The sequence below is a fragment of the Oncorhynchus kisutch genome, linkage group LG16 (assembly GCF_002021735.2).
Source record: "Oncorhynchus kisutch isolate 150728-3 linkage group LG16, Okis_V2, whole genome shotgun sequence".
In the NCBI taxonomy this organism is placed as follows: Eukaryota; Metazoa; Chordata; class Actinopteri; order Salmoniformes; family Salmonidae; genus Oncorhynchus; species Oncorhynchus kisutch.
The window spans coordinates 45187411-45210889 of NC_034189.2; the positions used below are offsets into that span (position 1 = coordinate 45187411).

The 23479-nt window shown below is 47.2% G+C and overlaps 1 protein-coding gene across 2 annotated transcripts in view; it reads right to left on the reverse strand.

Annotated features, from left to right (window-relative positions):
• The window catches only part of LOC109879425 (vang-like protein 1), a 45532-nt gene that overhangs the window by 17546 nt on the left and 4507 nt on the right, over positions 1-23479 (reverse strand). For both annotated transcript variants that reach the window (XM_020471595.2, XM_020471596.2), the window contains exons 2-3: positions 19046-19320; positions 11185-11314 (exon numbers count right to left, since the gene is read on the reverse strand). In XM_020471595.2, the coding sequence (XP_020327184.1) occupies positions 11185-11314; positions 19046-19116 (201 nt within the window). In that variant the 5' untranslated portion in view covers positions 19117-19320. The remainder of the gene's footprint in view (positions 1-11184; positions 11315-19045; positions 19321-23479) is intronic.

Consider the following 23479-nt stretch of genomic DNA (forward strand, 5'->3'; position numbering starts at 1 on the left):
CCTCAGCAGAGGACTCCAATTTGAAATCAGCAGGCAGCTAAAAATAGCACGGAAGGGAGAAAAGGGGAATTCATATAGGATGCATTTACCATCCATCTGAGATAGGGGACTGCACAGTGTGGGGGGGGGGGGTCTCTGTCACATGGTCCTAGTATTTAAAAACAGCACAGGACAGGCAGGAGGAGGCAGAAAAATAGAAGGCCAAGCTTTATCCCAGTCAGAAAGATGCAGCATCCACAGTTAATATCCCACTGTAATCAGGCCAGCTCCTACTGCAGTGTCCAGAGACAAACCCTCTGCCCCCAGCTGTGCACTGAACACCATATGTGAACTGATTGCCCCCCATCTATCTTCAGAGCTCGTGCTGCTAAGCGACCTAAACTGGAACATGCTTAACACCCCAGCCATCCTACAATCTAAACTTGATGCCCTCAATCTCACACAAATTATCAATGAACCTACTAGGTACCTCCCCAAAGCCTTAAACACGGGCACCCTCATAGATATCATCCTAACCAACTTCCCCTCTAAATACACCTCTGCTGTCTTCAACCAAGATCTCAGCGATCACTGCCTCATTGCCTGCATCCATAATGGGTCAGCGTCAAACGACCTCCACTCATCACTGTAAAACGCTCCCTGAAACACTTCAGCGAGCAGGCCTTTCTAATCGACCTGGCCGGGGTATCCTGGAAGGATATTGATCTCATCCCGTCAGTAGAGGATGCCTGGATATTTTTTTTAAATGCCTTCCTAACCATCTTAAATAAACATGCCCCATTCAAGAAATTTAGAACCAGGAACAGATATAGCCCTTGGTTCTCCCCAGACCTGACTGCCCTTAACCAACACAAAAACATCCTATGGCGTTCTGCATTAGCATCGAACAGCCCCCGTGATATGCAGCTGTTCAGGGAAGCTAGAAACCATTATACACAGGCAGTTAGAAAAGCCAAGGCTAGCTTTTTCAAGCAGAAATTTGCTTCCTGCAACACTAACTCAAAAAAGTTCTGGGACACTGTAAAGTCCATGGAGAATAAGAACACCTCCTCCCAGCTGCCCACTGCACTGAAGATAGGAAACACTGTCACCACTGATAAATCCACCATAATTGAGAATTTCAATAAGCATTTTTCTACGGCTGGTCATGCTTTCCACCTGCCTACTCCTACCCCGGTCAACAGCACTGCACCCCCAACAGCAACTCGCCCAAGCCTTCCCCATTTCTCCTTCTCCCAAATCCATTCAGCTGATGTTCTGAAAGAGCTGCAAAATCTGGACCCCTACAAATCAGCCGGGCTAGACAATTTGGACCCTTTCTTTCAAAAATTATCTGCCGAAATTGTTGCCACCCCTATTACTAGCCTGTTCAACCTCTCTTTCGTGTCGTCTGAGATTCCCAAAGATTGGAAAGCAGCTGCGGTCATCCCCCTCTTCAAAGGGGGGGACACTCTTGACCCAAACTGCTACAGACCTATATATATCCTACCGTGCCTTTCTAAGGTCTTCGAAAGCCAAGTCAACAAACAGATTACCGACCATTTCGAATCTCACCATACCTTCTCTGCTATGCAATCTGGTTTCAGAGCTGGTCATGGGTGCACCTCAGCCACGCTCAAGGTCCTAAACGATATCTTAACCGCCATCGATAAGAAACATTACTGTGCAGCCGTATTCATTGATCTGGCCAAGGCTTTCGACTCTGTCAATCACCACATCCTCATCGGCAGACTCGACAGCCTTGGTTTCTCAAATGATTGCCTCGCCTGGTTCACCAACTACTTCTCTGATAGAGTTCAGTGTGTCAAATCGGAGGTTCTGCTGTCCGGACCTCTGGCAGTCTCTATGGGGGTGCCACAGGGTTCAATTCTTGGACCGACTCTCTTCTCTGTATACATCAATGAGGTCGCTCTTGCTGCTGGTGAGTCTCTGATCCACCTCTACGCAGACGACACCATTCTGTATACTTCCGGCCCTTCTTTGGACACTGTGTTAACAACCCTCCAGGCAAGCTTCAATGCCATACAACTCTCCTTCCATGGCCTCCAATTGCTCTTAAATACAAGTAAAACTAAATGCATGCTCTTCATCCGATCGCTACCTGCACCTACCCGCCTGTCCAACATCACTACTCTGGACGGCTCTGACTTAGAATACGTGGACAACTACAAATACTTAGGTGTCTGGTTAGACTGTAAACTCTCCTTCCAGACCCATATCAAACATCTCCAATCCAAAGTTAAATCTAGAATTGGCTTCCTATTTCGCAACAAAGCATCCTTCACTCATGCTGCCAAACATACCCTTGTAAAACTGACCATCCTACCAATCCTCGACTTTGGCGATGTTATTTACAAAATAGCATCCAATACCCTACTCAACAAATTGGATGCAGTCTATCACAGTGCAATCCGTTTTGTCACCAAAGCCCCATATACTACCCACCATTGCGACCTGTACGCTCTCGTTGGCTGGCCCTCGCTTCATACTCGTCGCCAAACCCACTGGCTCCATGTCATCTACAAGACCCTGCTAGGTAAAGTCCCCCCTTATCTCAGCTCGCTGGTCACCATAGCATCTCCCACCTGTAGCACACGCTCCAGCAGGTATATCTCTCTAGTCACCCCCAAAACCAATTCTTTCTTTGGCCGCCTCTCCTTCCAGTTCTGCTGCCAATGACTGGAACGAACTACAAAAATCTCTGAAACTGGAAACACTTATCTCCCTCACTAGCTTTAAGCACCAACTGTCAGAGCAGCTCACAGATTACTGCACCTGTACATAGCCCACCTATAATTTAGCCCAAACAACTACCTCTTTCCCTACTGTATTTTATTTATTTATTTTGCTCCCCATTATTTTTATTTCTACTTTGCACATTTCTTCCATTGCAAAACTACCATTCCAGTGTTTTACTTGCTATATTGTATTTACTTTGTCACCATGGCCTTTTTTGCCTTTGCCTCCCTTCTCACCTCATTTGCTCACATTGTATATAGACTTGTTTATACTGTATTATTGACTGTATGTCTGTTTTACTCCATGTGTAACTCTGTGTCGTTGTATCTGTCGAACTGCTTTGCTTCATCTTGGCCAGGTCCCAATTGTAAATGAGAACTTGTTCTCAACTTGCCTACCTGGTTAAATAAAGGTAAAATAAATAAATAAATAAAAACTACATTTAGTTCAATGTTGCTGTTGTGGGTTCAATACATTAGAATTGTATTTGATGTCCCAATCCCAAGCCCCTTACTGACAACCCACCATGGTTATCACACTGTGTTCAACATCAAAGGAGTTCAGATTTGAATGAAGTCAGAGAGAACCAAGTGAGGCATATAAAATAAATATAAATAAATCAACAATTGTGCTTACTTAAATCAACAATTATGCTTACTTAAATCAACAATTATGCTTACTTAAATCAACAATTATGCTTACTTAAATCAACAATTATGCTTACTTAAATCAACAATTATGCTTACTTAAATCAACAATTATGCTTACTTAAATCAACAATTATGCTTACTTAAATCAACAATTATGCTTACTTAAATCAACAATTATGCTTACTTAAATCAACAATTATGCTTACTTAAATCAACAATTATGCTTACTTAAATCAACAATGCAGTTAAGAAAAATACAAAATAAAGATAAATAAAGTAACAACAAATTAAAGAGCAGCAATAAAACAACAATAACGAGGCTATATACAGGGGGTACCGGTACAGAATCAATGTCCCGGGGCACCGGTTAGTCCAGGTAATATGTACATATAGGTAGAGTTATTAAAGTGACTATGCATAGATAATAACAGAGTAGCAGCAGCGTGAAATAGGGAAGGGGAGGGGGACAATGCAAATAGTCTGGTTAGCCATTTGATTAGATGTTCAGGAGTCTTATGGCTTGGGGGTAGAAGCCTCTTGGATCTAGACTTGGTGCTCCTGTACCGCTTGCCGTGCAGTAGCAGAGAGAACAGTCTATGACTGGGGTGGCTGGAATCTGACAATTTTTTGGCCTTTCCTGGTATAGAGGTCCTGGATGTCAGGAAGCTTGGCCCCAGTAATGTACTGGGCCGTACGCACTACCCTCTGTAGTGCCTTGCGGTCAGAGGCCGGGCAGTTGCCATACCAGGCAGTGATGCAACCCGTCAGGATGCTCTCGATGGTGCAGCTGTGGAAACGTTTGAGTATCTGAGGATCCATGCCAAATCTGTTCTGTCTCCTGAGGGGGAGAAGGTTTTGTCGTGCCCTCCTCACGACTGTCTTGGTGTGCTTGGACCATGTTTAGTTTGTTGGTGATGTGTGCACAATAGAAACTACACCTCTGTCGCTCCTCCGTTCCTACAGGCTGAATTCCAAGCTGTGCATCCATCTTTTTAGTAATGAATCCTCCCATATCATTACTTTCTGCCAATTCAAGCAGTCCAAGGGAGGGTTTGACGACACACAGTCAAAATGTCCAGGTTCTTATCTGAAACGGTAAAACTGACCCACCTAACGGATAACATTCCTGATACAATCCTGACCGATAACACAACCTAACGGTTGTAAATAGCCATTAGTCTAGTCAGCCTGGCCTCCAGAGAATAATCCTTATAATGGACCAATGGGGGGGCTGTAAATCACAGTGTGGCGCTGCTGTATGACCTTTGGGGTGAAGAGGACACAGGGTCAAGACATTGGCGGTTGTTATGCAACTGCAACATTTGCATTTAGGTGGAAAACAAACATCCACATCTGATTGAATGTTCAGGTCACATGGCTGGCTTGAACTGCACCATTCAACACTGGAACATATTTCAGTGCCATTTCAACAGTTCCATGCTGTGCTTCTGTTATAGGAGTCAGTTGACCCCATTGTGTAGTTTCCAGGTGGTGTTGAGCATCAGCACCTTGACTCTACCACCACAGCCCATAGCCAGAGCACTGAGACCTCTAGTCTCCACCTGCCCACTGAACCAGGAAGAGCAGTGTGTCCACAGAAAACACACCAGGTTCAGTACCTGACCTACAAAACCCAAACCTGCCACAGTAATGAGTGAGGAAGCGGGTGGAGGAGGAGGAGAGGCAAGGGAATTAATGCAGCTCTCAACTATGTGTGTGTGAGAGTAGGGGAAAGGGAGAGAGGAGAGGAAAGAGGAGGGAGAGTGTGTGTATGTGTGTAAGAGAGCCCTCATTAACACTAAAGGATGTTGAAGAAATCCTTTGTTTCATGCTCTCACCAGGGAGTGTCAATGGATTCCTCAAAACATAGAGAGAGAGAGAGGACTTCCATAAATCAATCTAGAGAAACACTCCATTAAGGGTTTTCCATTGGTTGGCCCGTACCAACCAGCGCTGGCTTAAGATAGAGAGTTTGGAGATTTTGGATGGGGAAGTTTGGGCCCTTGCCAGCCTGGGGTCCCCCCCCCCCCTACACACACACACACACCTGTCAGGGGTTATACAGTGAAAAGTCAGCTGAATAGCCATTGAAACATCCAATTTGACATGTTCTCTCCCACACGCTGATACACATTCAGAAAGAGAGGGGAGAGGAGATGGGAGGGGACAGGGTAGCCATTGAAAGGAGAGGACACAGGATAGAGGGGCGTGAGCAAACCTGACATCCCAATGGTAACGACAACTCCTGTGAAATCTGAACAGACCGAGGGATTCGGAGGGAGGGACCGACAGAGAAACAGACAGACAGAGAGAGAAACAAAGAGAGAGAGGTGTATAAAAACACTAATAAACTGGGTAGAACTGGCCAAACCTAATCAGCAATAAGACATCTACACAATCTAACACACGCTAGGCAGCCTAGCAGTTAAGAGCGACGGGCCAATAACCTAAACGTCGCTGGTTCGAATCCCCGATCGGGCAAGGTGAAATAAATCTGCCGTTCTCACCTTGAGCAAGGCAGTTAAACCCCCCCCCCTAACAACACCTGCTCCCCGGGCCCCGATGACATGGACGTCGATTAAGGAAGCCTCTCTGATTCAGAAGGGTTGGGTTAAATGTGGAAGACATTTCAGGTTGAATGCATTCAGTTGTGCAACTGAGTAGGTTTATCCCCACTTCCCTTTCAAACGTTGCCACTCAGGATGCCGTTCGTTCTATTATAAAGAACGGATAGAGACAAATCTGGAAGCGATCGATTGTCAAACCAAAGTGTATAAATATTCATGTCGCCAACCATTCAGTGTGTGTGTGTGTGTGTGTGTGTGTGCGTGTCTCTCTAACATGTCATCGGTGAGAATCTTTCTCCACATATAAATTAAGTGAAATACAAGACCTTATGCTCAGAGACTGAGCATAAGCACACAGACTCCTGGGAGACGAGCGGTGTCTCTGTGTGTAAATATAGCAGCGCACAGGGGGCATTCCTAGAAGCCGTTCACATCCAGCTCCAACCACAGCCATGACAAGCAACGCAAAGCAAACAAAGCTGCCGATTACATGTCAAGACAGAGAGGCAGGGGAGGTGGGCAGAAGCAATGTTCTACACTAACATGGAGGAAATAGGTGGAACAGCCAGGAACAACGTTGGAGTTCAGACTGCCAGAAAGAGAGTCCAGTAGGGTTAAATAGGAGTTCTCTAGGGGAAATGACTTCTATTTAAACTAAACACTTGTCCTCTAACCCTCCTATCACATCGTGAGATGCAGCTCATTTTGAACGTCATATAAAAGGACCATAAGATTCCAGCATTGTCATCACAGAGCAGATTTCTCCCTCCAAAAACCCCCTCCGGCCATTTTGAAATCACTTCTAAAAACAGTGGTCTCACAGACCACAACAGCTACACCAAAACCACTGTCTCTCAGTGTATTTAACAAATGCACGCACGCTACTTGAACACGAATGGCTTGCCAGTTGCATTCATGTCAACTCCTTGTATCCAGACCTTTAACATCCACTTGGATAGAAGGAAATGTTACAGCCCTTGGCCATCCAACACACAGTCCGTGGTTACTGTGTCTTACCTGGCCTGACTCTGTGCATGGCCCTGGGCTGAGAGTAGGAGTGTCCCCAGGTGGAGCGCTGGAGTCGTCCTCTTCCTTGGAGGTCTCCACCGCCATCTCCTCCATCCCCATCATCACCTCCATAGTCTCCATCAAAGCAGAGAGCGGAGAGCTCATGTCGAAACAGCAAACTTGTACATGTAACAGCGTCGCCCGGCCAGGACAGGGAGAAGCTTGGCCATGAAGATCCAGCTAGTGCATCTCTCCACACTGAGCCAACCTCTCTGCCTCCACCGCTACCCTGCTGCAGCCTCGCCACTAGATCTCCATCACGCCCCGAGAGAGATTCTACTGTATGGGCTGTGTGTCTCTGGGTTTAATGTACAGGCTATGAAAAGCAACACACACACAGAGAGAGACATCACATGGGATGTCCTACTAGCAGCAAGATATGGGTGGGTGAAAGGGCCAGTGGAGGATGAAGGGGGGGGTAAATTAAACAAGCAGCTGTGCCCCTCATAGAGATAGCAAACAAAATAACAAACCAATTAGGCTCAAAGGGCTCCTGCCTGCCACCCCCATCCCATCTTTAAACACTATTTTTCTATTCCTTCACTTCCCTGGGGCAACTTCTCTCATTCTCTCCCGCTCTGTCTCTCTCCACTCATCCTTGCCTGCTCCAGTGAAAACCACTCTCCGTCCATTCCTTCTGAGCCACTGAGCATTACGGTGACAGCGTCACAACTTGCGGCCAATAGCGAAGGGCCTGACGAGGGACCTGGGCGGCCCGGGCCAGCCAATGAACACACGGTGACGACGACAGTCTTTGTACGGATTAACTGTTCATAGACATTGGATTGCAGGCTTATAGCAGCCTCTATGGAGGATGACAATACAACCAGTCACACCACCGCTAGAAGATGCCTTGCTACTAAAAGATGGAGATGTCATACATTTTTTTTTAAAGATTCATAGATACTCTACAGATTCAAGTAAAACGCAGATCTCGAAAAAGGACTGGAGTGGACACAGTAACTCACTTCCTGTGTGAAGAATCGCCTTCTTCAACCACTTGCTCCTGCATAGACCTAGAACTCGCCGCAACCCCAGGGCAAACGTGGCAGAGCAAGGAACTTGCAAGAACAGCAAAAACACAGAAACATGGACTCATTTTGTTAGAGACCTCAACTAGTAGAGAAGCAGAGGCTCAACATGGGGGTGGGGGAAGACATGAGAACAAGCCCTGCGCCACATCCAAGGTCCCGACATCGCTACTACTGTACCACATACTTCCCCAACACAGAAGTACCTGCACTCCGCCTAGAAATACAGTGTAGTCGTGTTGGTACCTCTTTACCTAACCATCTGAGAGGACAGGCGCTGCTGTAATTGGGCAGAATTAAGCTGGAGGGAGAGGAGTAGACAGGGGTGGGGAGGTACAGTAGTGAGGTGCTTTTTATGGGGCTGGGGGATCAGAGCCTGGCAGAGTTTGGTTTGATGTCCCGTTGGCACTGCCTCCATTCTGAGGGACTGGCAGGGACTACATCTGCCCCCCTTTTGGATTTCGCCTGCAGTAAATGACATGACTACCAATTGGCAGCCGTAAAAAAATGTCCCGCTTCTTTAAGCCAGATTCTTATTCACTTCAATGCCGAGGTTAGATAGTACACGATCATCACACAGACTTGAACACGTGCAGCAACCTGTGTAATATGCCTTTACAAACCAGAATTAGCCTACATGACACAAACAAGCTTTGAGCTGGAGGCCTGGAATGAGTCACACACAGAGGCGCACACAAACAATGTCTAAGTGTTGGGTTCTATAAGGCTTCTGATTTCATTGACATCCCGTGAACTATAAATAATAGAAATCAAGTTAGATCCACTTTCTCTGTGTCAGCAGGAGAGGTGGGAGGTGGAGGGCTGTTCATTCTCAAAGAATGCTTCCTGGCTTTTACATATATACATATAACATGTTTCTCCTGGGTGCCACTTCACATAATGGTAGAGCAGTGAGGACCTAGAGTGCATTCCTCAGCTGCACAACTCTGTTATGCCAGAGACGAGTACTTCAGAAGTCCCCATTCCACATCTACGGTCTACCGTTACAACACTGATACAATGTATCATAAATACACATGAGTAGTCGAGACGAATAGGGACCGCTACTGTTCTCTCGACTGGAGAGTGTTGAGCATTAGCGCACTAGCATAGCCTGGAGGCTGGAGCTTTGGACTGATTCCCTCAATGGCAGCCGTTCAATATAGTAGTAGACAGCTCTGTTCAACCGTCACTGCAGAATCACCAAGAACTGCACCATCATAAAACTGTCAAGACAAAATGATGAGAAAAAAATGGAGCATACTGAGACCAACGACCTGATTTGCCAATTCAAATTTGGTACCCAAACGCACAATGACAAACAAGTGTCACACGTTTTCCCTGACAAGCTCAACAGCAAACAACACGGAACACACACACATACACACACACACACACACACACAAGCACCCTGACAAAAACAATTCATTCTGGAGGGCTGGTTATAGCAGAGTAAGAGAGGGCCACAGCTTGCTGAGGGCTGGCACCCTCCTGACAAACACAAGCCCCTGCATCTGGGCTCACACACCGTGTCAAAGACACCACACAGTACACACAGTGTCAAAACACAGAAAATACTCACACATACACAGCGCTACAGCCAAACCCCAGACACACACACTAATCAATTCCACAAGATGAAAAGCATGTGAGTATGTCTGGATATTTCCAGGAAATATGCCTCCAGAGACAAAATGACGGTCCAATGCATCGTTAAGACGTTGTGCAGCCGGCCACATGTGAATGTCTGTACTTGGGATGTGCACGGTTACTTACTCGGTTACGAAAATACCCGAACGGATGTTAGTAATCAAACACTTGAATATGGGTATTCATTTCACAAGCAAAAAATGATTATAGGCCTATTTTAACACTGAAAAAAAGCTTTCTAAATTAAATTAAAATATCCATGTGATGTGACATTGTTACATACAAGGATATACGATATATGTCTAATGACTATTTCATAAAAACAAACTTTTCAATGTAGTTTATGGTGCGACCCATAAAAAGACCGGTAGCCTTCACGTATGTAGCTCGTTTATGCCTTTCACTAATGCAATGCAAGATGGAATAAAATTACCGAAGTAAAAGCTAGCCAAATGTGAAGTAGTCGGCTACAACAAACTACCAACAGGTAGCCTGTTGTTTTATCTGAATGGGGTTGGGAGGGAAAGCGCATCATGTGGCCTCAATTAGCTTAGCTAGCTTCTCTAGGCTACTCAAGTCAAGATATATATGGGATGGTTGCTACAGGTTAGCTAGTATTGGCTGTAGCATAGTTGCATTGGCTACTGCTATCCCCCCCCCCCCCCCCCCCAGGGCATGTACACCCATCAGCATTACAGCAGGGAGTTTAACGCAAAGGAGTTTGCCAAGTGGGTCAGTAAGGGTTAGTGTCATGGTGAGAGAAGGGCTGGTAGTGGTAGTGTTGCTCTGCGCTATACTCTGTGTATGAGCCAATACATCTGGATCTGTCCAACGGTCTGTCTTGCTGTTAACATCTAATTTTATATCCCTCCCTCCCTCCCTCTCTCTCTTCAAGGGCCAGGCAGACCTAGCACTCAAAGCCCACTTCCAGCAGTACTTTATCAGCCAAAGCCTGAAACCCGTAAAGCCAGAATGCCCAGTGTTTAACACCAGAGACTATGTGCACATTGATAGCAGTACAACACAAAAAAGGGACAAACACACTGTGTGATCTGAAAGCCTCAAACAGGCCTGTGAAGTCCTCAGCTCAATCAGAAAGGCACAGGGCTGGTGGATAGATTGACTTCCTCCCATTGGATTTATACATGTGCATTTGATTCATTCATTTGTATTACAAAGAAGTTGTTTACCATAAATCCAACTACAAGCACGGATAAACAGCCACGTGAGCTGAGCTGTCCACCGATGCATACTGTATGTGCCCGTGCCTTTCTGATTAAATTACAATCATAATGAGGCATTGCACAATAAATACAAATCAGGGTAATAAAACATATTACCAGGAATATAGAAATGTAAAAGTTAAGGAGTTGTCATGTGAGGGAAAAAAAAGGCCAAGTTCATGTTTGGAGGGTTTCTAGCAATGTGGTTTGTTGCCTGTCTGGGCTGTGTGGGCTGTGTGGGCAGGGATTGGCCTACCTGGACCTCCTCCCCCAGTACAGACGAGTCTCCCAGCAGCGGTTCTGCTGGCGGTGCGTTGATGGTGACAGACTTCTCAGAGCGGCTGCCATCCTTGCTGCGTGACTTGTGGTGGTCGCGGCTGCGCTCCCTGAGAAACAACGACAGGTACAGGGGTTACCATGACAACCAGCAGACCAGAGGAGAGGATAGGAAGAGGAAGAGTGCATGTCGGCGTGGCGAATAGCAACGGACTGCCACAGGCGGGATTTCCAGTATGAGCCTCATGTTATTTCTCTCTCTTTGATTCTCATTCTCTCCCTCTTTCTTCCATAGCGTCAGCAACAACAGGGTTATAGGAGTCTTCATAATCCTGCTGGCTTTTACTTCGAATTTCTTTAATTAGTATTATCTCACAGTGAACGTATGCAGGGGCTTAGCTGAAAACTCAGACGCTGTTTGAGTCAGAAAAGAGGACTAGGGGACCAGGGGAGTAGAGGACTAGGGGACCAGGGGAATAGAGGACTAGGGGACCAGGGGAATAGAGGACTAGGGGACCAGGGGAATAGAGGACTAGGGGACCAGGGGAATAGAGGACTAGGGGACCAGGGGAATAGAGGACTAGGGGACCAGGGGAATAGAGAACAAGGGGACCAGGGGAATAGAGGACTAGGGGACCAGGGGAATAGAGGACAAGGGGACCAGGGGAATAGAGGACAAGGGGACCAGGGGAATAGAGGACCAGGGGAATAGGGGACAAGGGAAGTAGAGGACTAGGGGACCAGGCCTTTACCTGCTGATGAGTCTAAAAGGTGGCAAAGCATTCTTTATTCCATTCCTTGCCTCCCTCATGACCCAACTACCAACCAAACCGCTGTGAACCTGCCTCTACTTCACCTCACTTCCTCCCACGTTAAATGTCCCCCGCGAGGGCCATTAGTGGATCCGACCCCGGCACTGACCCTGTTCACCTCCCCGCTCCCCAGATCCTGTGTGGGAGTGAGTGACAGACAGGGTTTCTCCATCCAGCCATATACAGTACAACACATGGCACTGTGCCCACTGCAGCTCCATCATGGCTCTACTACCCCGGACACTGCGGCGGCTCATCGCTCTCCCAGCCTCCACTAATCTGATCTCGTCAATCCCATTCTATTTCCAATTGCCCTCAACCATGGTACTGTACTGTAGCTAGATACTCATGGTCTGGTCTGTTAGAGGGATAGCCATGGTACTGTACTGTACAGTAGCTAGATACAGTACTTTCCGGTCTGTTACAGAGGGACAGCGTGAGAATAGAAGAGAGATGAGGAGCGAGAGAGAGAAACAGGCTAGTGTGGAGATAACAGGACAGGCTCGGTCTGATCTAATTTATCGCAGAGGGATTATGGGGGAAACAAACAAGTTGCAGAATGAAAACGTGTTGTACGTCTTTATTAAAAATTCCAGAAATTGCAAATGCTAGACAACATGGGCTGAATTACAACGGGAGTACCATCCAGGGACATCAACAAACAACTTATGGGAAAATCAAGATTTAAAACACGCGCAAACCTCTAGCTATGATGAAGATGGCACAGTTCAAGATATTGCTGCCATTTTTCTTTTGACCCTAAATGTTCATTTCTTGTCCTCTGAGCGTATCTCCGTGTAAGGAGTCTTTTGTGAAGACCATAAAAGTGATGTATCGAGTGTAACAAATTACATTTCCTCTAAATGGGGTGGCTTTTCCTGTATCTTTCTTTCACTGCAGGCAGTAACGTGGCCACCTCAGTCTCAGTGCTGGCAGAGGACCCTGGCGTGTCCCAGTATGCCTTGTTTAGGGATGTTCAAATCCTTTAGAATACCTCACCTTGTCATATCAGATTCACTTTGTTGGTGCGTAGCACTGTAGATATGCATTCCTTATGCATTAGGATAAATGCCACAAACAAAATGGTTCAATTGGTGTTACTGGCACATTTTACCCATCTGTTACAGAACATAGGCATGGATTTGGTTGTGAGAGCTGGATGCCAGGACATGAAAGAGCACTATGCACTTTTCTTAAGTTTGCAATGTGGATATTCAAAGACAGACACTATTGATCTCATAGATCCATTGTTGATTGACCTAAAGCAATCTAAACAGCAATCAGTGCCGCTGAAGCATTCAGCATAGGTAAAAGTGGTTGAAGGATCAACGCTGATTGGACAGCCCATCAGGATATCCTGACGTTAGGCTCATCGGGGGAATCGGTGTGATTGGCTGCTATGGAAGTAATGGACCTCTATAGAAGCCAATGTGTTGTGATAGAGAGGTGAACACATCGGTTCCCTGCCTCTATTCTGGGTTTTTCCCTTTTTGATCAGGACACGATTTCTTTTTTAAATGACCGCAGCCAGCTTCCACAAACTCAGATGAACAATATCATAAAAATAGAATAATGCAACATGCAAAAATAAATTGGAACAGGATTAGAATTTTTAATAAACACATTTCTTCACTGGGGCTGGGAAATCTGAAGAGTCAGTCATAGTGGATTGGCATTCTCCACCATTCATTTTCACTGGGGACTCCCAGAGAGGACATTGACATTACATTACTTCAAGCACTGCATGGTACTCCAGAAATAACAGGAGAGGCACCAAGAGACATTCAGAACTAATACATTGAATCTAGAAGGAAGCGGAGATCGAAGTAATCCTTAAATAAATGATGGATATCATTACTAGTGCTACAATTAGTCCAGCGAGCAGCATGATCATCATTCACACTGACAGTGATGGTGATTAGTAACTGGAGGAGCCCTATTGGGAGATAGCTGGAGCCCTATTGGAAGATAGCTGGAGCCCTATTGGGAGATAGCTGGTGAGGAGAGAGGGTGGGGGACTTATTACAGTACTCATACTTACAGTACTCATACTTACAGTACTCATTAATATGGTATGGTACTGTACTGCTGCACAGGCCAGGGTTGGGTAGAGGGTTGTACTACAAAGCAGGATCAAGGAGTTAGCCTGCTAACTTGCTTAAATATGATGGAAATACATTTTTGGAAAGATAAGCTTGGTCTACTTAACTCGACAACCAAAAACTCATATCTAAGTTTAGCTCCATGAACAAGAAAATAACTAGCTATTTCTGGTTTTTTATCAAAGTTACCTGGCTTACTCATTGATACTCATTTGTGGTATACCCCTCCAGCCAATAGGGGTTGTAAGTCACATCGGAGTAGGCTCAGTTAAGCCGTTTATCCGGGAGTCGATGTAAAGATTGGATGACTCATACACGGGTACGTCTGGAGGCAGTTGCTTATGACTGGTGTGATTGTTTAAAATCAATGGAGGACGGAGGATGAAGGAGAGAGTCTCAAGCACCCTTTTTATATCCCAGCCTGCCCTTCAGAAACAGACTTCAGGAAAGCAGAAAGTAGCTTGTGGGTAAATCAATGTGCAACTCTTCCTCCTCTCCTCCTGCATCATTAGCACACAACGCCAGCCAGCCTCATTGCTATTCTACAGCCCTCCTCTGGTATCATTTGATTAAAAAAGGAATTTGACTTCCAGAGTGGCTTCCTAAAGCAGATGTGGCTTTTAGATGGAGGATGGAAGCCTGGCAAGCTAGGGCAGAGCCAAACCTGGGAGCGATTTCCACCGCAACACCCGCAGCTAAGTCTGACACTGTCTGTGCACCCCCTCTCACTGACACAGAGGGCTGTGGGAAACAAAGCCGATTTGCACCTCCTCCGCCAAGAGTCTGTCTGTGGATGAATTTGCTCGTTTTCCGCATGGCTGGCCAGTCAAACCACACACACACACACACCTGTGCAAAACAGGCACCGTGTCAAGGCGGAGCTCAGAGCCCAAGAAGCTCGGTACTCACTGCCAGTGTCAGCTAACGGGAGGATGACGAGGAGCCAAATACATAACCCCACTCTCAGAACAATCATATTACAGGGAGAGAGAGAGGCCATTTTCACTTCACCTTGAGAGAGTGGCTGTACTCAATGACACTGGCAGCTCTGCTCACTCTGTGTAACTGTAACAAGGAAGGGGGGGGGTGAACAGGCAAAGAGGTGTGGCTGTGGCGGATAGACAACATTAAACTAACAAAGGTCATTTACTCAACCCTAAATCAACACAGCCAAGGTCTCTATAGCTTCAAGCCTGGACATAGCACGTTCATTTGCCCATCCCTCATAGTGACGGGGAGAATCCATGGCGGCAGCATTGCTCAATGACATTTCTCCACACAGTGTTGAGCCAGAGAGAGAGAGAGGCCCAGGGAGCAGTGTGTGATAGGGGCCGTGGTGAGGCCAGACTGTTGGCTAGGATTAGCTCCACTATCAGGTGACAGGGTACACACTGTATGACATGCACCAGTGTCTCCACTATGGCATTAATCAGGCAAGGTGGGTGCCTCTCCTTGACCTGCTCTGTAGACCCCTGACTAAAATAAATGACGTTTCAGTTGGAAAGTTCAAAAGCAGCATGTGGGTAAGGGGGTATTTTCACTCCACTTGGCTTTTCCCATTAGCATCAACTCTAATCAGAAAGTTCCAGAAATAGGGTGTCTCCCTAAAATGTGGCCTGCCTCAGAAAGGGGAACAGTTTGGGGAACCATAACACCCCAAGCAGCAAAGAGATTAAAAGTTTGGCATGAGATAGTGAATTGAATAAATGACGTGTTAATCGAGTGTGCCGCCATATAATTGGAGTCCTACCAATCAAAAAGAGCCAATTTTCCACATGACTGCCTACCAATGTGAGACTCACTAGTCAATGATCATTGGCACGCTCCACAGCCACAGAAGAAGAGGAGAAAGAAGCCTCAGAAGTTACTGACGTCACTCAACGCCACTGTTGCGGCGGATGCTGAAAGGCAGGTGATCTTGGTCTGGGAGAATCGTCAGTAGGTAGCAAACTACTCTGGTGTCCTTAAAAAGACCAAACGCCACTGTCTACAGAGGCTCAGTGGCTTACAATGGGGACTGACTGGGTTCCCTGTGGATAAATCGCCCTAGAGACGACACCACAAAAACAGCAACACGAGGCAGCGATCCGGAGTCAGTGGGAGAGACGTTTGACACGGTACAGGATCACGCAGCTTGAGCCATGGTAATATCTTGGAAGTTCATTCTCTGGTATCTTTTTAGCTTTAGTTGTGTACCAAGGCCAGACATGGGATCTCAGAGAGGCACACAGCTGTTTACACAGCTGTTTACATATGTGTGTGTGTGTGTGTGTGTGTGTGTGTGTGTGTGTGTGTGTGTGTGTGTGTGTGTGTGTGTGTGTGTGTGTGTGTGTGTGTGTGTCCAAGTCTGGCACAGATGTAATTAGACAATGGCAATCCAAAGCCTCTTCATGCATGGCACCCGTCGGAGTAAAAGGATTATCCTTCAGATGAGACAGGGGGTTTTCAAAGCCAAGCGTTTCTCTTTTGTCTACTGAATTAGAGGCCAGCCAGTGGCCTTAGCATAGTGGGAGAAGAGAGAGAGGAGCGAGTGGAAAGGAGTTTGGCAAGGAGGCCCTGTACCTCCTCTCCAATTTGCCATCACTCACTTCCTGCATCCCAAACGGCACACTAAACCTTAAATAGTGCTCTACTTTTGACCAGAGCACTGTGGGCCCTGGCCAGAAACAGTGCACTATATAGGGAATAGGGTGATCTTTAGGACACAGTCACTGTCTTCAGAGTTACAGATACAGGAAGAGAGGGAATAGGGTGATCTTTAGGACACAGTCACTCTCTTCAGAGTTACAGATACAGGAAGAGAGGGAATAGGGTGATCTTTAGGACACAGTCACTCTCTCCAGAGTTACAGGTACAGGAAGAGGGAATAGGGTGATCTTTAGGACACAGTCACCCTCTCCAGAGTTACAGATCATCAAATCAAATTTATTTATATAGCCCTTCGTACATCAGCTGATATCTCAAAGTGCTGTACAGAAACCCAGCCTAAAACCCCAAACAGCAAGCAATGCAGGTGTAGAAGCACGGTGGATAGGAAAAACTCCCTAGAAAGGCCAAAACCTAGGAAGAAACCTAGAGAGGAACCAGGCTATGTGGGGCGGCCAGTCCTCTTTTGGCTGTGCCGGGTGGAGATTATAACAGAACATGGCCAAGATGTTCAAATGTTCATAAATGACCAGCATGGTCGTATAATAATAAGGCAGAACAGTTGAAACTGGAGCAGCAGCACGGTCAGATGGACTGGGGACAGCAAGGAGTCATCATGTCAGGTAGTCCTGGGGCATGGTCCTAGGGCTCAGGTCCTCCGAGAGAGAGAAGGAGAGAATTAGAGAACGCACACTTAGATTCACACAGGACACCGAATAGGACAGGAGAGGTACTCCAGATATAACAAACTGACCCTAGCCCCCCGACACATAAACTACTGCAGCATAAATACTGGAAGCTGAGACAGGAGGGGTCAGGAGACACTGTGGACCCATCCGAGGACACCCCCGGACAGGGCCAAACAGGAAGGATATAACCCCACCCACTTTGCCAAAGCACAGCCCCCACACCACTAGAGGGATATCTTCAACCACCAACTTGCCATCCTGAGACAGGGCCGAGTATAGTCCACAAAGATCTCCGCCATGGCACAACCCAAGGGGGGGCGCCAACCCAGACAGGATGACCACATCAGTGAATCAACCCACTCAGGTGACGCACCCCTTCCAGGGACGGCATGAGAGAGCCCCAGTAAGCCAGTGACTCAGCCCAGATACAGGAAGAGAGGGAATAGGGTGATTTTTAGGACAGTCACTCTCTTCAGAGTTACAGATACAGGAAGAGGGAATAGGGTGATCTTTAGGACAGTCACTCTCTTCAGAGTTACAGATACAGGAAGAGAGGGAATATGGTTATCTTTAGGACACAGTCACTCTCTTCAGAGTTACAGATACAGGAAGAGAGGGAATAGGGTGATCTTTAGGACACAGTCACTCTCTTCAGAGTTACAGATACAGGAAGAGAGGGAATAGGGTGATCTTTAGGACAGTCACTCTCTTCAGAGTTACAGATACAGGAAGAGAGGTGATTGGGTGGGAAAGTGAGTTCCACTCACCCACCTCCAACCCTACTTTAATTTACAAAAGTGTCCCCAGTTTTCGTTACCTAGCTTCAGACTACACGGTCAAATTTCCCCCCGGGAGAACGTGAGAGAAGAGCTGGGGCAGGAGAGCGGAGAGGCCTCTCCATCCAGTGATACGCCTGCCCAAATCTATCCCATGGGAGTGGTGGTGACATCACTGGAGAGAGGGAGCGAGGGAGGAGGTCAAGTGGAGATTAACGAGGGCAGCTGCTGGCTTTTCAACACGTCTGGGGCTTGCGAGCGAGGGATCGGCGACTGACTGAAGCTGAGTGGGGTCTGACGCGTGAGAGACGAGAGAGCATAGAGAGAGAGAGAGAGAGATAGAAAGCACACCAGAGGTTTCAGGGGGTCCCACCAGATTCAGTCGTAGAGGGATCCTTTCACCCTGGGTAACTGGTCCCAGAGAGAGAGAGGGAAGGAAGAGAGAGAGAGAGAGGGATGTGCTGGCTGGATAAAGGATGGGCTGTGTGGAACAGGAGCCCCTTGCTTGTGGCCCTCTGTATCAGCTGAGCCATCAGTCAGGCCTCTTCAGCACCTGTCCCCCTCTCCCTTCTTGAGCCTGTCAGACACTGCTATTCCACTAATGACAGACAAATAACCCCACACTGCCCTGTGGTGGACAGATGGAGGGAGGGGAAAGAGGGGATAGAGACCAAGTGGAATGAAGGAGAGAAAGAGAGGAAACAGAGAGAACAGGGTAGAAAAGGAGGCGAGGAAGAGAGAGCAATTTATTAGAGGTTTCGTGACCGTCTATCCTTCAAACTAGAGAGGGTATGAACGTGAATAACTTCCTCTTACCCATGTCTGTGGGATCCCCGGGAGCGACCAGAGTAGTACGAGTACCCTGAGTAGGTGGACTCCGTGTCCATGGCGACGAGGTCCTTCCTCCCGGGCGATTGGCCAAGGGCCTCGCGGAGGTTGCTGGGCTTTGCCACAGGCAGACGCAGCGGGAGCTTGTGGGCAGTCTTGTCCGGTGGGAGGCGGAGCTCGCTCAGGAGATTGGCAGAGGCCGCAAGCTGTCGGGGGTCAATCTTGAAAGCAACCCTGGGGATTCCCGACTAGGAAACATCAACCTGGGGAGGAGACAGAGACAGCCAGGTCTGGTCAGAGGACAGAAGTGGTGGTCTGCTATAGCCCAGTTGATACTGAAAGACAAGAATGTGTGTTGCAGATAGATCTGGACAGCTGGGATCTCTGCACATAGCTTCCACTTCACCTTTTTCTCTGGAATTAACATTCCAGGAGATAAATATGAGAAAAACACAACCACTTCACTAAAGCAGCATTTGACATTCCCATTAGGCAGGATGGGGAAATCATTATTTTAATGAAGATTGTGTGGGAGGGATCGCACACACACACACCAATTGAAGCTTGACACAAGAGAGATTTGAAACCATTGGACTAGTTTCTGTTGATTCTAATATAAAGGTAAATTGTGAAAGGCTCTTCTTACTTCTAACCTCCTTGACAACCCAAACCTACAGTAGTTCACAGAGAGTGTAAGCACTAAGCACACCCACAAACAACAGAACAGCAGCAGACCTAGCTATGAATCCCTCCCTCAACGAAAAAAATCTTTCCACAGACAGACTGGCCTATGAGAAGAGAGATTGAATTGGAATGTTGTGCAGAGTATGCAGGTCTACGTCTGGAGCTTCAACAAAACAATGGTAGGATGCAGAGCAACAAACCCATTTCCCCCGCCGACCCCGGTCTCACCCCCCCCCCCACCCACACTCAGCCCCAGCCTTATCAATGAGAGCCATCTCCAGAGGGAAATCTGGCAGTGACCAGCTCCAGCAGCGAGGCTGCCCCTCTCTCCCAGCATTCCACTAGCGTGACATCATCACACAGACATAGTGCTCCAGGTGAAACAGTGTTTGGTTATCACATTATTAAACCAAGAAGCTTTCAGAGGGGAATTGAGACAACCAGCCAACAACACACAAACAGATACCGTAAAATTTCCAATTTAGCTTTAGGCCTATATTCTGTGTTTTAGTCTCTAATCTTGGAAACATTCTTTCCCAAGAGGATCAATCTCCCAGAAAAATGCTAAAGGCTGTGTGGATGCAGAGGAGAGCCGTAACTTAAACATCAAGCGGATTTCAATATCAAAGGGAGAATTTTTTTCTAACTCCCCACTAATTCCATACCATTAGTTCTACTCCTAGACCCGGCTAAAGACTTTACAGCATCCACTAGGAGACGCAGGTCTGATAAGAGTGTTTATTGGGTGCCCTTGATTTGACTACATGTACAGGAGGATATGATGTAAGAGTTGTTCTTAAATGACCGAAGGAAAGAGGGAACAGAAGTGAAAAGGGCAGAAACAGACGTGGTGAAACAACGGGGATTACGATTAGGCACATGGCTGAGTAACAACGCCTGGGGAAACAGAGAGAGCCATGTGAGCAGGGAGAGCTGGGGACAGGCACACACACGCGCGCACACACACACACACACACACACACACACACACACACACACACGACAGGTAAACCATCAAGGAGGTAGACAGAGAGCCTCTAACAGCTAACGGGTAACGGGACAGGAAGGTGAATGGAGCACGCTACATAAAGTCACACGCATCAATGCAATAATATGGCAGAAGAGCTGATAAGCCAAGCTTGCAACGTACACTTCTCAACAGCGCCAGCATCATTCATCGTACAACACTAAGGGATTCCATTTTGACCTAGAACCATCCAATCACATTTAAAGAAGAATTTAATGAAAATGAAAACATATGTTGTATTGTAACACAGGTGATAAATAATGTATACAGCACAGGAGGCTGGTGGCACATTAATTGGGGCGGACAGGCTGGTGCTAGCGATTGGAGCGGAATCAGTGGAATCGTATCAAAAACATGGTTTCCAGGTGTTTGATGCCATTCCATTTGCTCCATTCTGAACATTATAATGAGCCGCCCTCCTCTTGTATACAGCTGGCTTGTATTGGGCCAAAATCCCTAGTGAAATCTTCAATGTAAACAAGGAGCTGAAGGAGAGAGGTTAAAGTGAACATTGTTGAATTTACAAACGTATCCCAGAAACGAGCACACTAACTGGAATGTACACTTAAAGCATGCCAACTCCCATGACCCCTTGCAGCAGAGGAAATCCACTCTAACTGACCCATATCTGTTGTGAAAATTAACTAGAGTGCTACAGTCACCACTCTCCGTCTCCTCCACAGTCACCACTCTCCGTCTCCTCCACAGTCACCACTCTCCGTCTCCTCCACAGTCACCACTCTCCGTCTCCTCCACAGTCACCACTCTCCGTCTCCTCCACAGTCACCACTCTCCGTCTCCTCCACAGTCACCACTCTCCGTCTCCTCCACAGTCACCACTCTCCGTCTCCTCCACAGTCACCACTCTCCGTCTCCTCCACAGTCACATCCTGCTGTCCTGACGTGTTTGGAGTTAGCAGTATGCGTGCTCATTCAAACACTTTTGGACTATCACAAGTGTAACAGTTTTGCTTCCGTTGCTCTCCTCGCCCCTACCTGGGCTCGAACCAGGGACCCTCTGCACACATCAACAACTGCCTCCCACAAAGCATCGTTACCTATGGCTCCGTTACATATGGCCACGGCCCTTGAAGAGCAAAGGAAACAACTACTTCAAGGTCTCAGAGCTAGTGACGTCACCGATTGAAACGCTATTAGCGCGCACCCCGCTAGCCGGTTACACAAGCAAAGCGCACTTCTGCACACATTAAACATGTTGATTAACTACCGCAGCAGTCACAACTGAAGCCATGGGAAGTAGAGCGGGGCTCGAACTCTCCCTTGGGGCACTATCTCTGTTTTCATAACCACATTTGTTCCAGTCGTTTCACTGAAAAGAACTGCTCATCCAAGATACTGCCCCGTGCCATCTTATCTGCCACTTAGAAAGGAAAACTAGAGAAATACTAGAAACTAGTAGCACTTGGGGTGAATGTAAACAGTGACCCATATAGTGTGTGTGTGTGTAAACAGTGACCCATATAGTGTGTGTGTGTGTATGCTTGCACATGGGGATTGAGAAAGCTAGTTCTATCAAACAAAGTCTGGATATTTTGACAGCACTCTTGCTGACACGCTTTTAAACGTCTGAATCATCGGAGGGAATACTGAACAACATGATGACAAACCTCTCTAAAGCTGTTTTATTCTACGGAAGAGCCAGCTGCCAGCTCAGTCAATGTGCCAGTTTGGCAATCAAAATAGTTCTGGTGCTGCTTTAAGACAGGTAGCACAATTCTGATCTTTTTTTCACTAATTGACCAATCAGATCAGCACTGAAATATTTGGCTGAAAAATCCAGACTCTGGCCAGGGTAAGGCAGAGCTACAGACACTCTGGCCAGAGTAAGGCAGGGCTACAGACAGACAACAGACACTCTGGCCAGAGTGAGGCAGGGCTACAGACACTCTGGCCAGAGTAAGGCAGAGGGCCTGGGTTGAGGACTACAGACAGACTATAGACACTCCAACCAGGGTAAAGGTACTGCTACAGGAGCCCAGACAGAGCCCAGACAGAGCCCAGACAGAGCCCAGACAGAGCCCAGACAGAGCCCAGACAGAGCCCAGACAGAGCCCAGACAGAGCCCAGACAGAGCCCAGACAGAGCCCAGACAGAGCCCAGACAGAGCCCAGACAGAGCCCAGACAGAGCCCAGACAGAGCCCAGACAGAGCAAATAAGGCTGGTTCTGCAGAGAGCATCACAGAGGCATTTCCATCTCCTGTGCTAATCCTTTTAAGAATGAGGGATGAAAGGGATTAACAGGGTGAAAAAGATGGGGTCGAGGTCCCTGCCAGGATGGGGGTCAGAGAGAGAATACCACAATCACCTTGCCAGTCACCACCTGCCCAAAAGCCCAGCTAAGCTGCTTTGTCAACAAATTTGGCCAAACTGGGTTTCAATTGAAGATGTTGGTGACTGAAGGCAGCTTTAAGGGCTGTCTTCAACAGATCTATAAAGGAAACACTAATCTGGTCCCTGGTCTTTACTTAGAGTGGTGCCAGTGGCCGTGCAGCACTAAAGCTGAAGACGCTGTGTGCCCCCCCCACACACACACACTACTTAGGGAAGCCGTCAGGTTATCCGCGGCTGCCGAAGCCAGCAGCGTTTGCCTGCCTCTGATTTGGTCTATGGCGGGACAAGCTGGCGTTTGCCTGCCAATGAGAGCCTCCTTGTTAATCTTCCTCCATTCAGCCGCTCTCTTCCTGTTTAC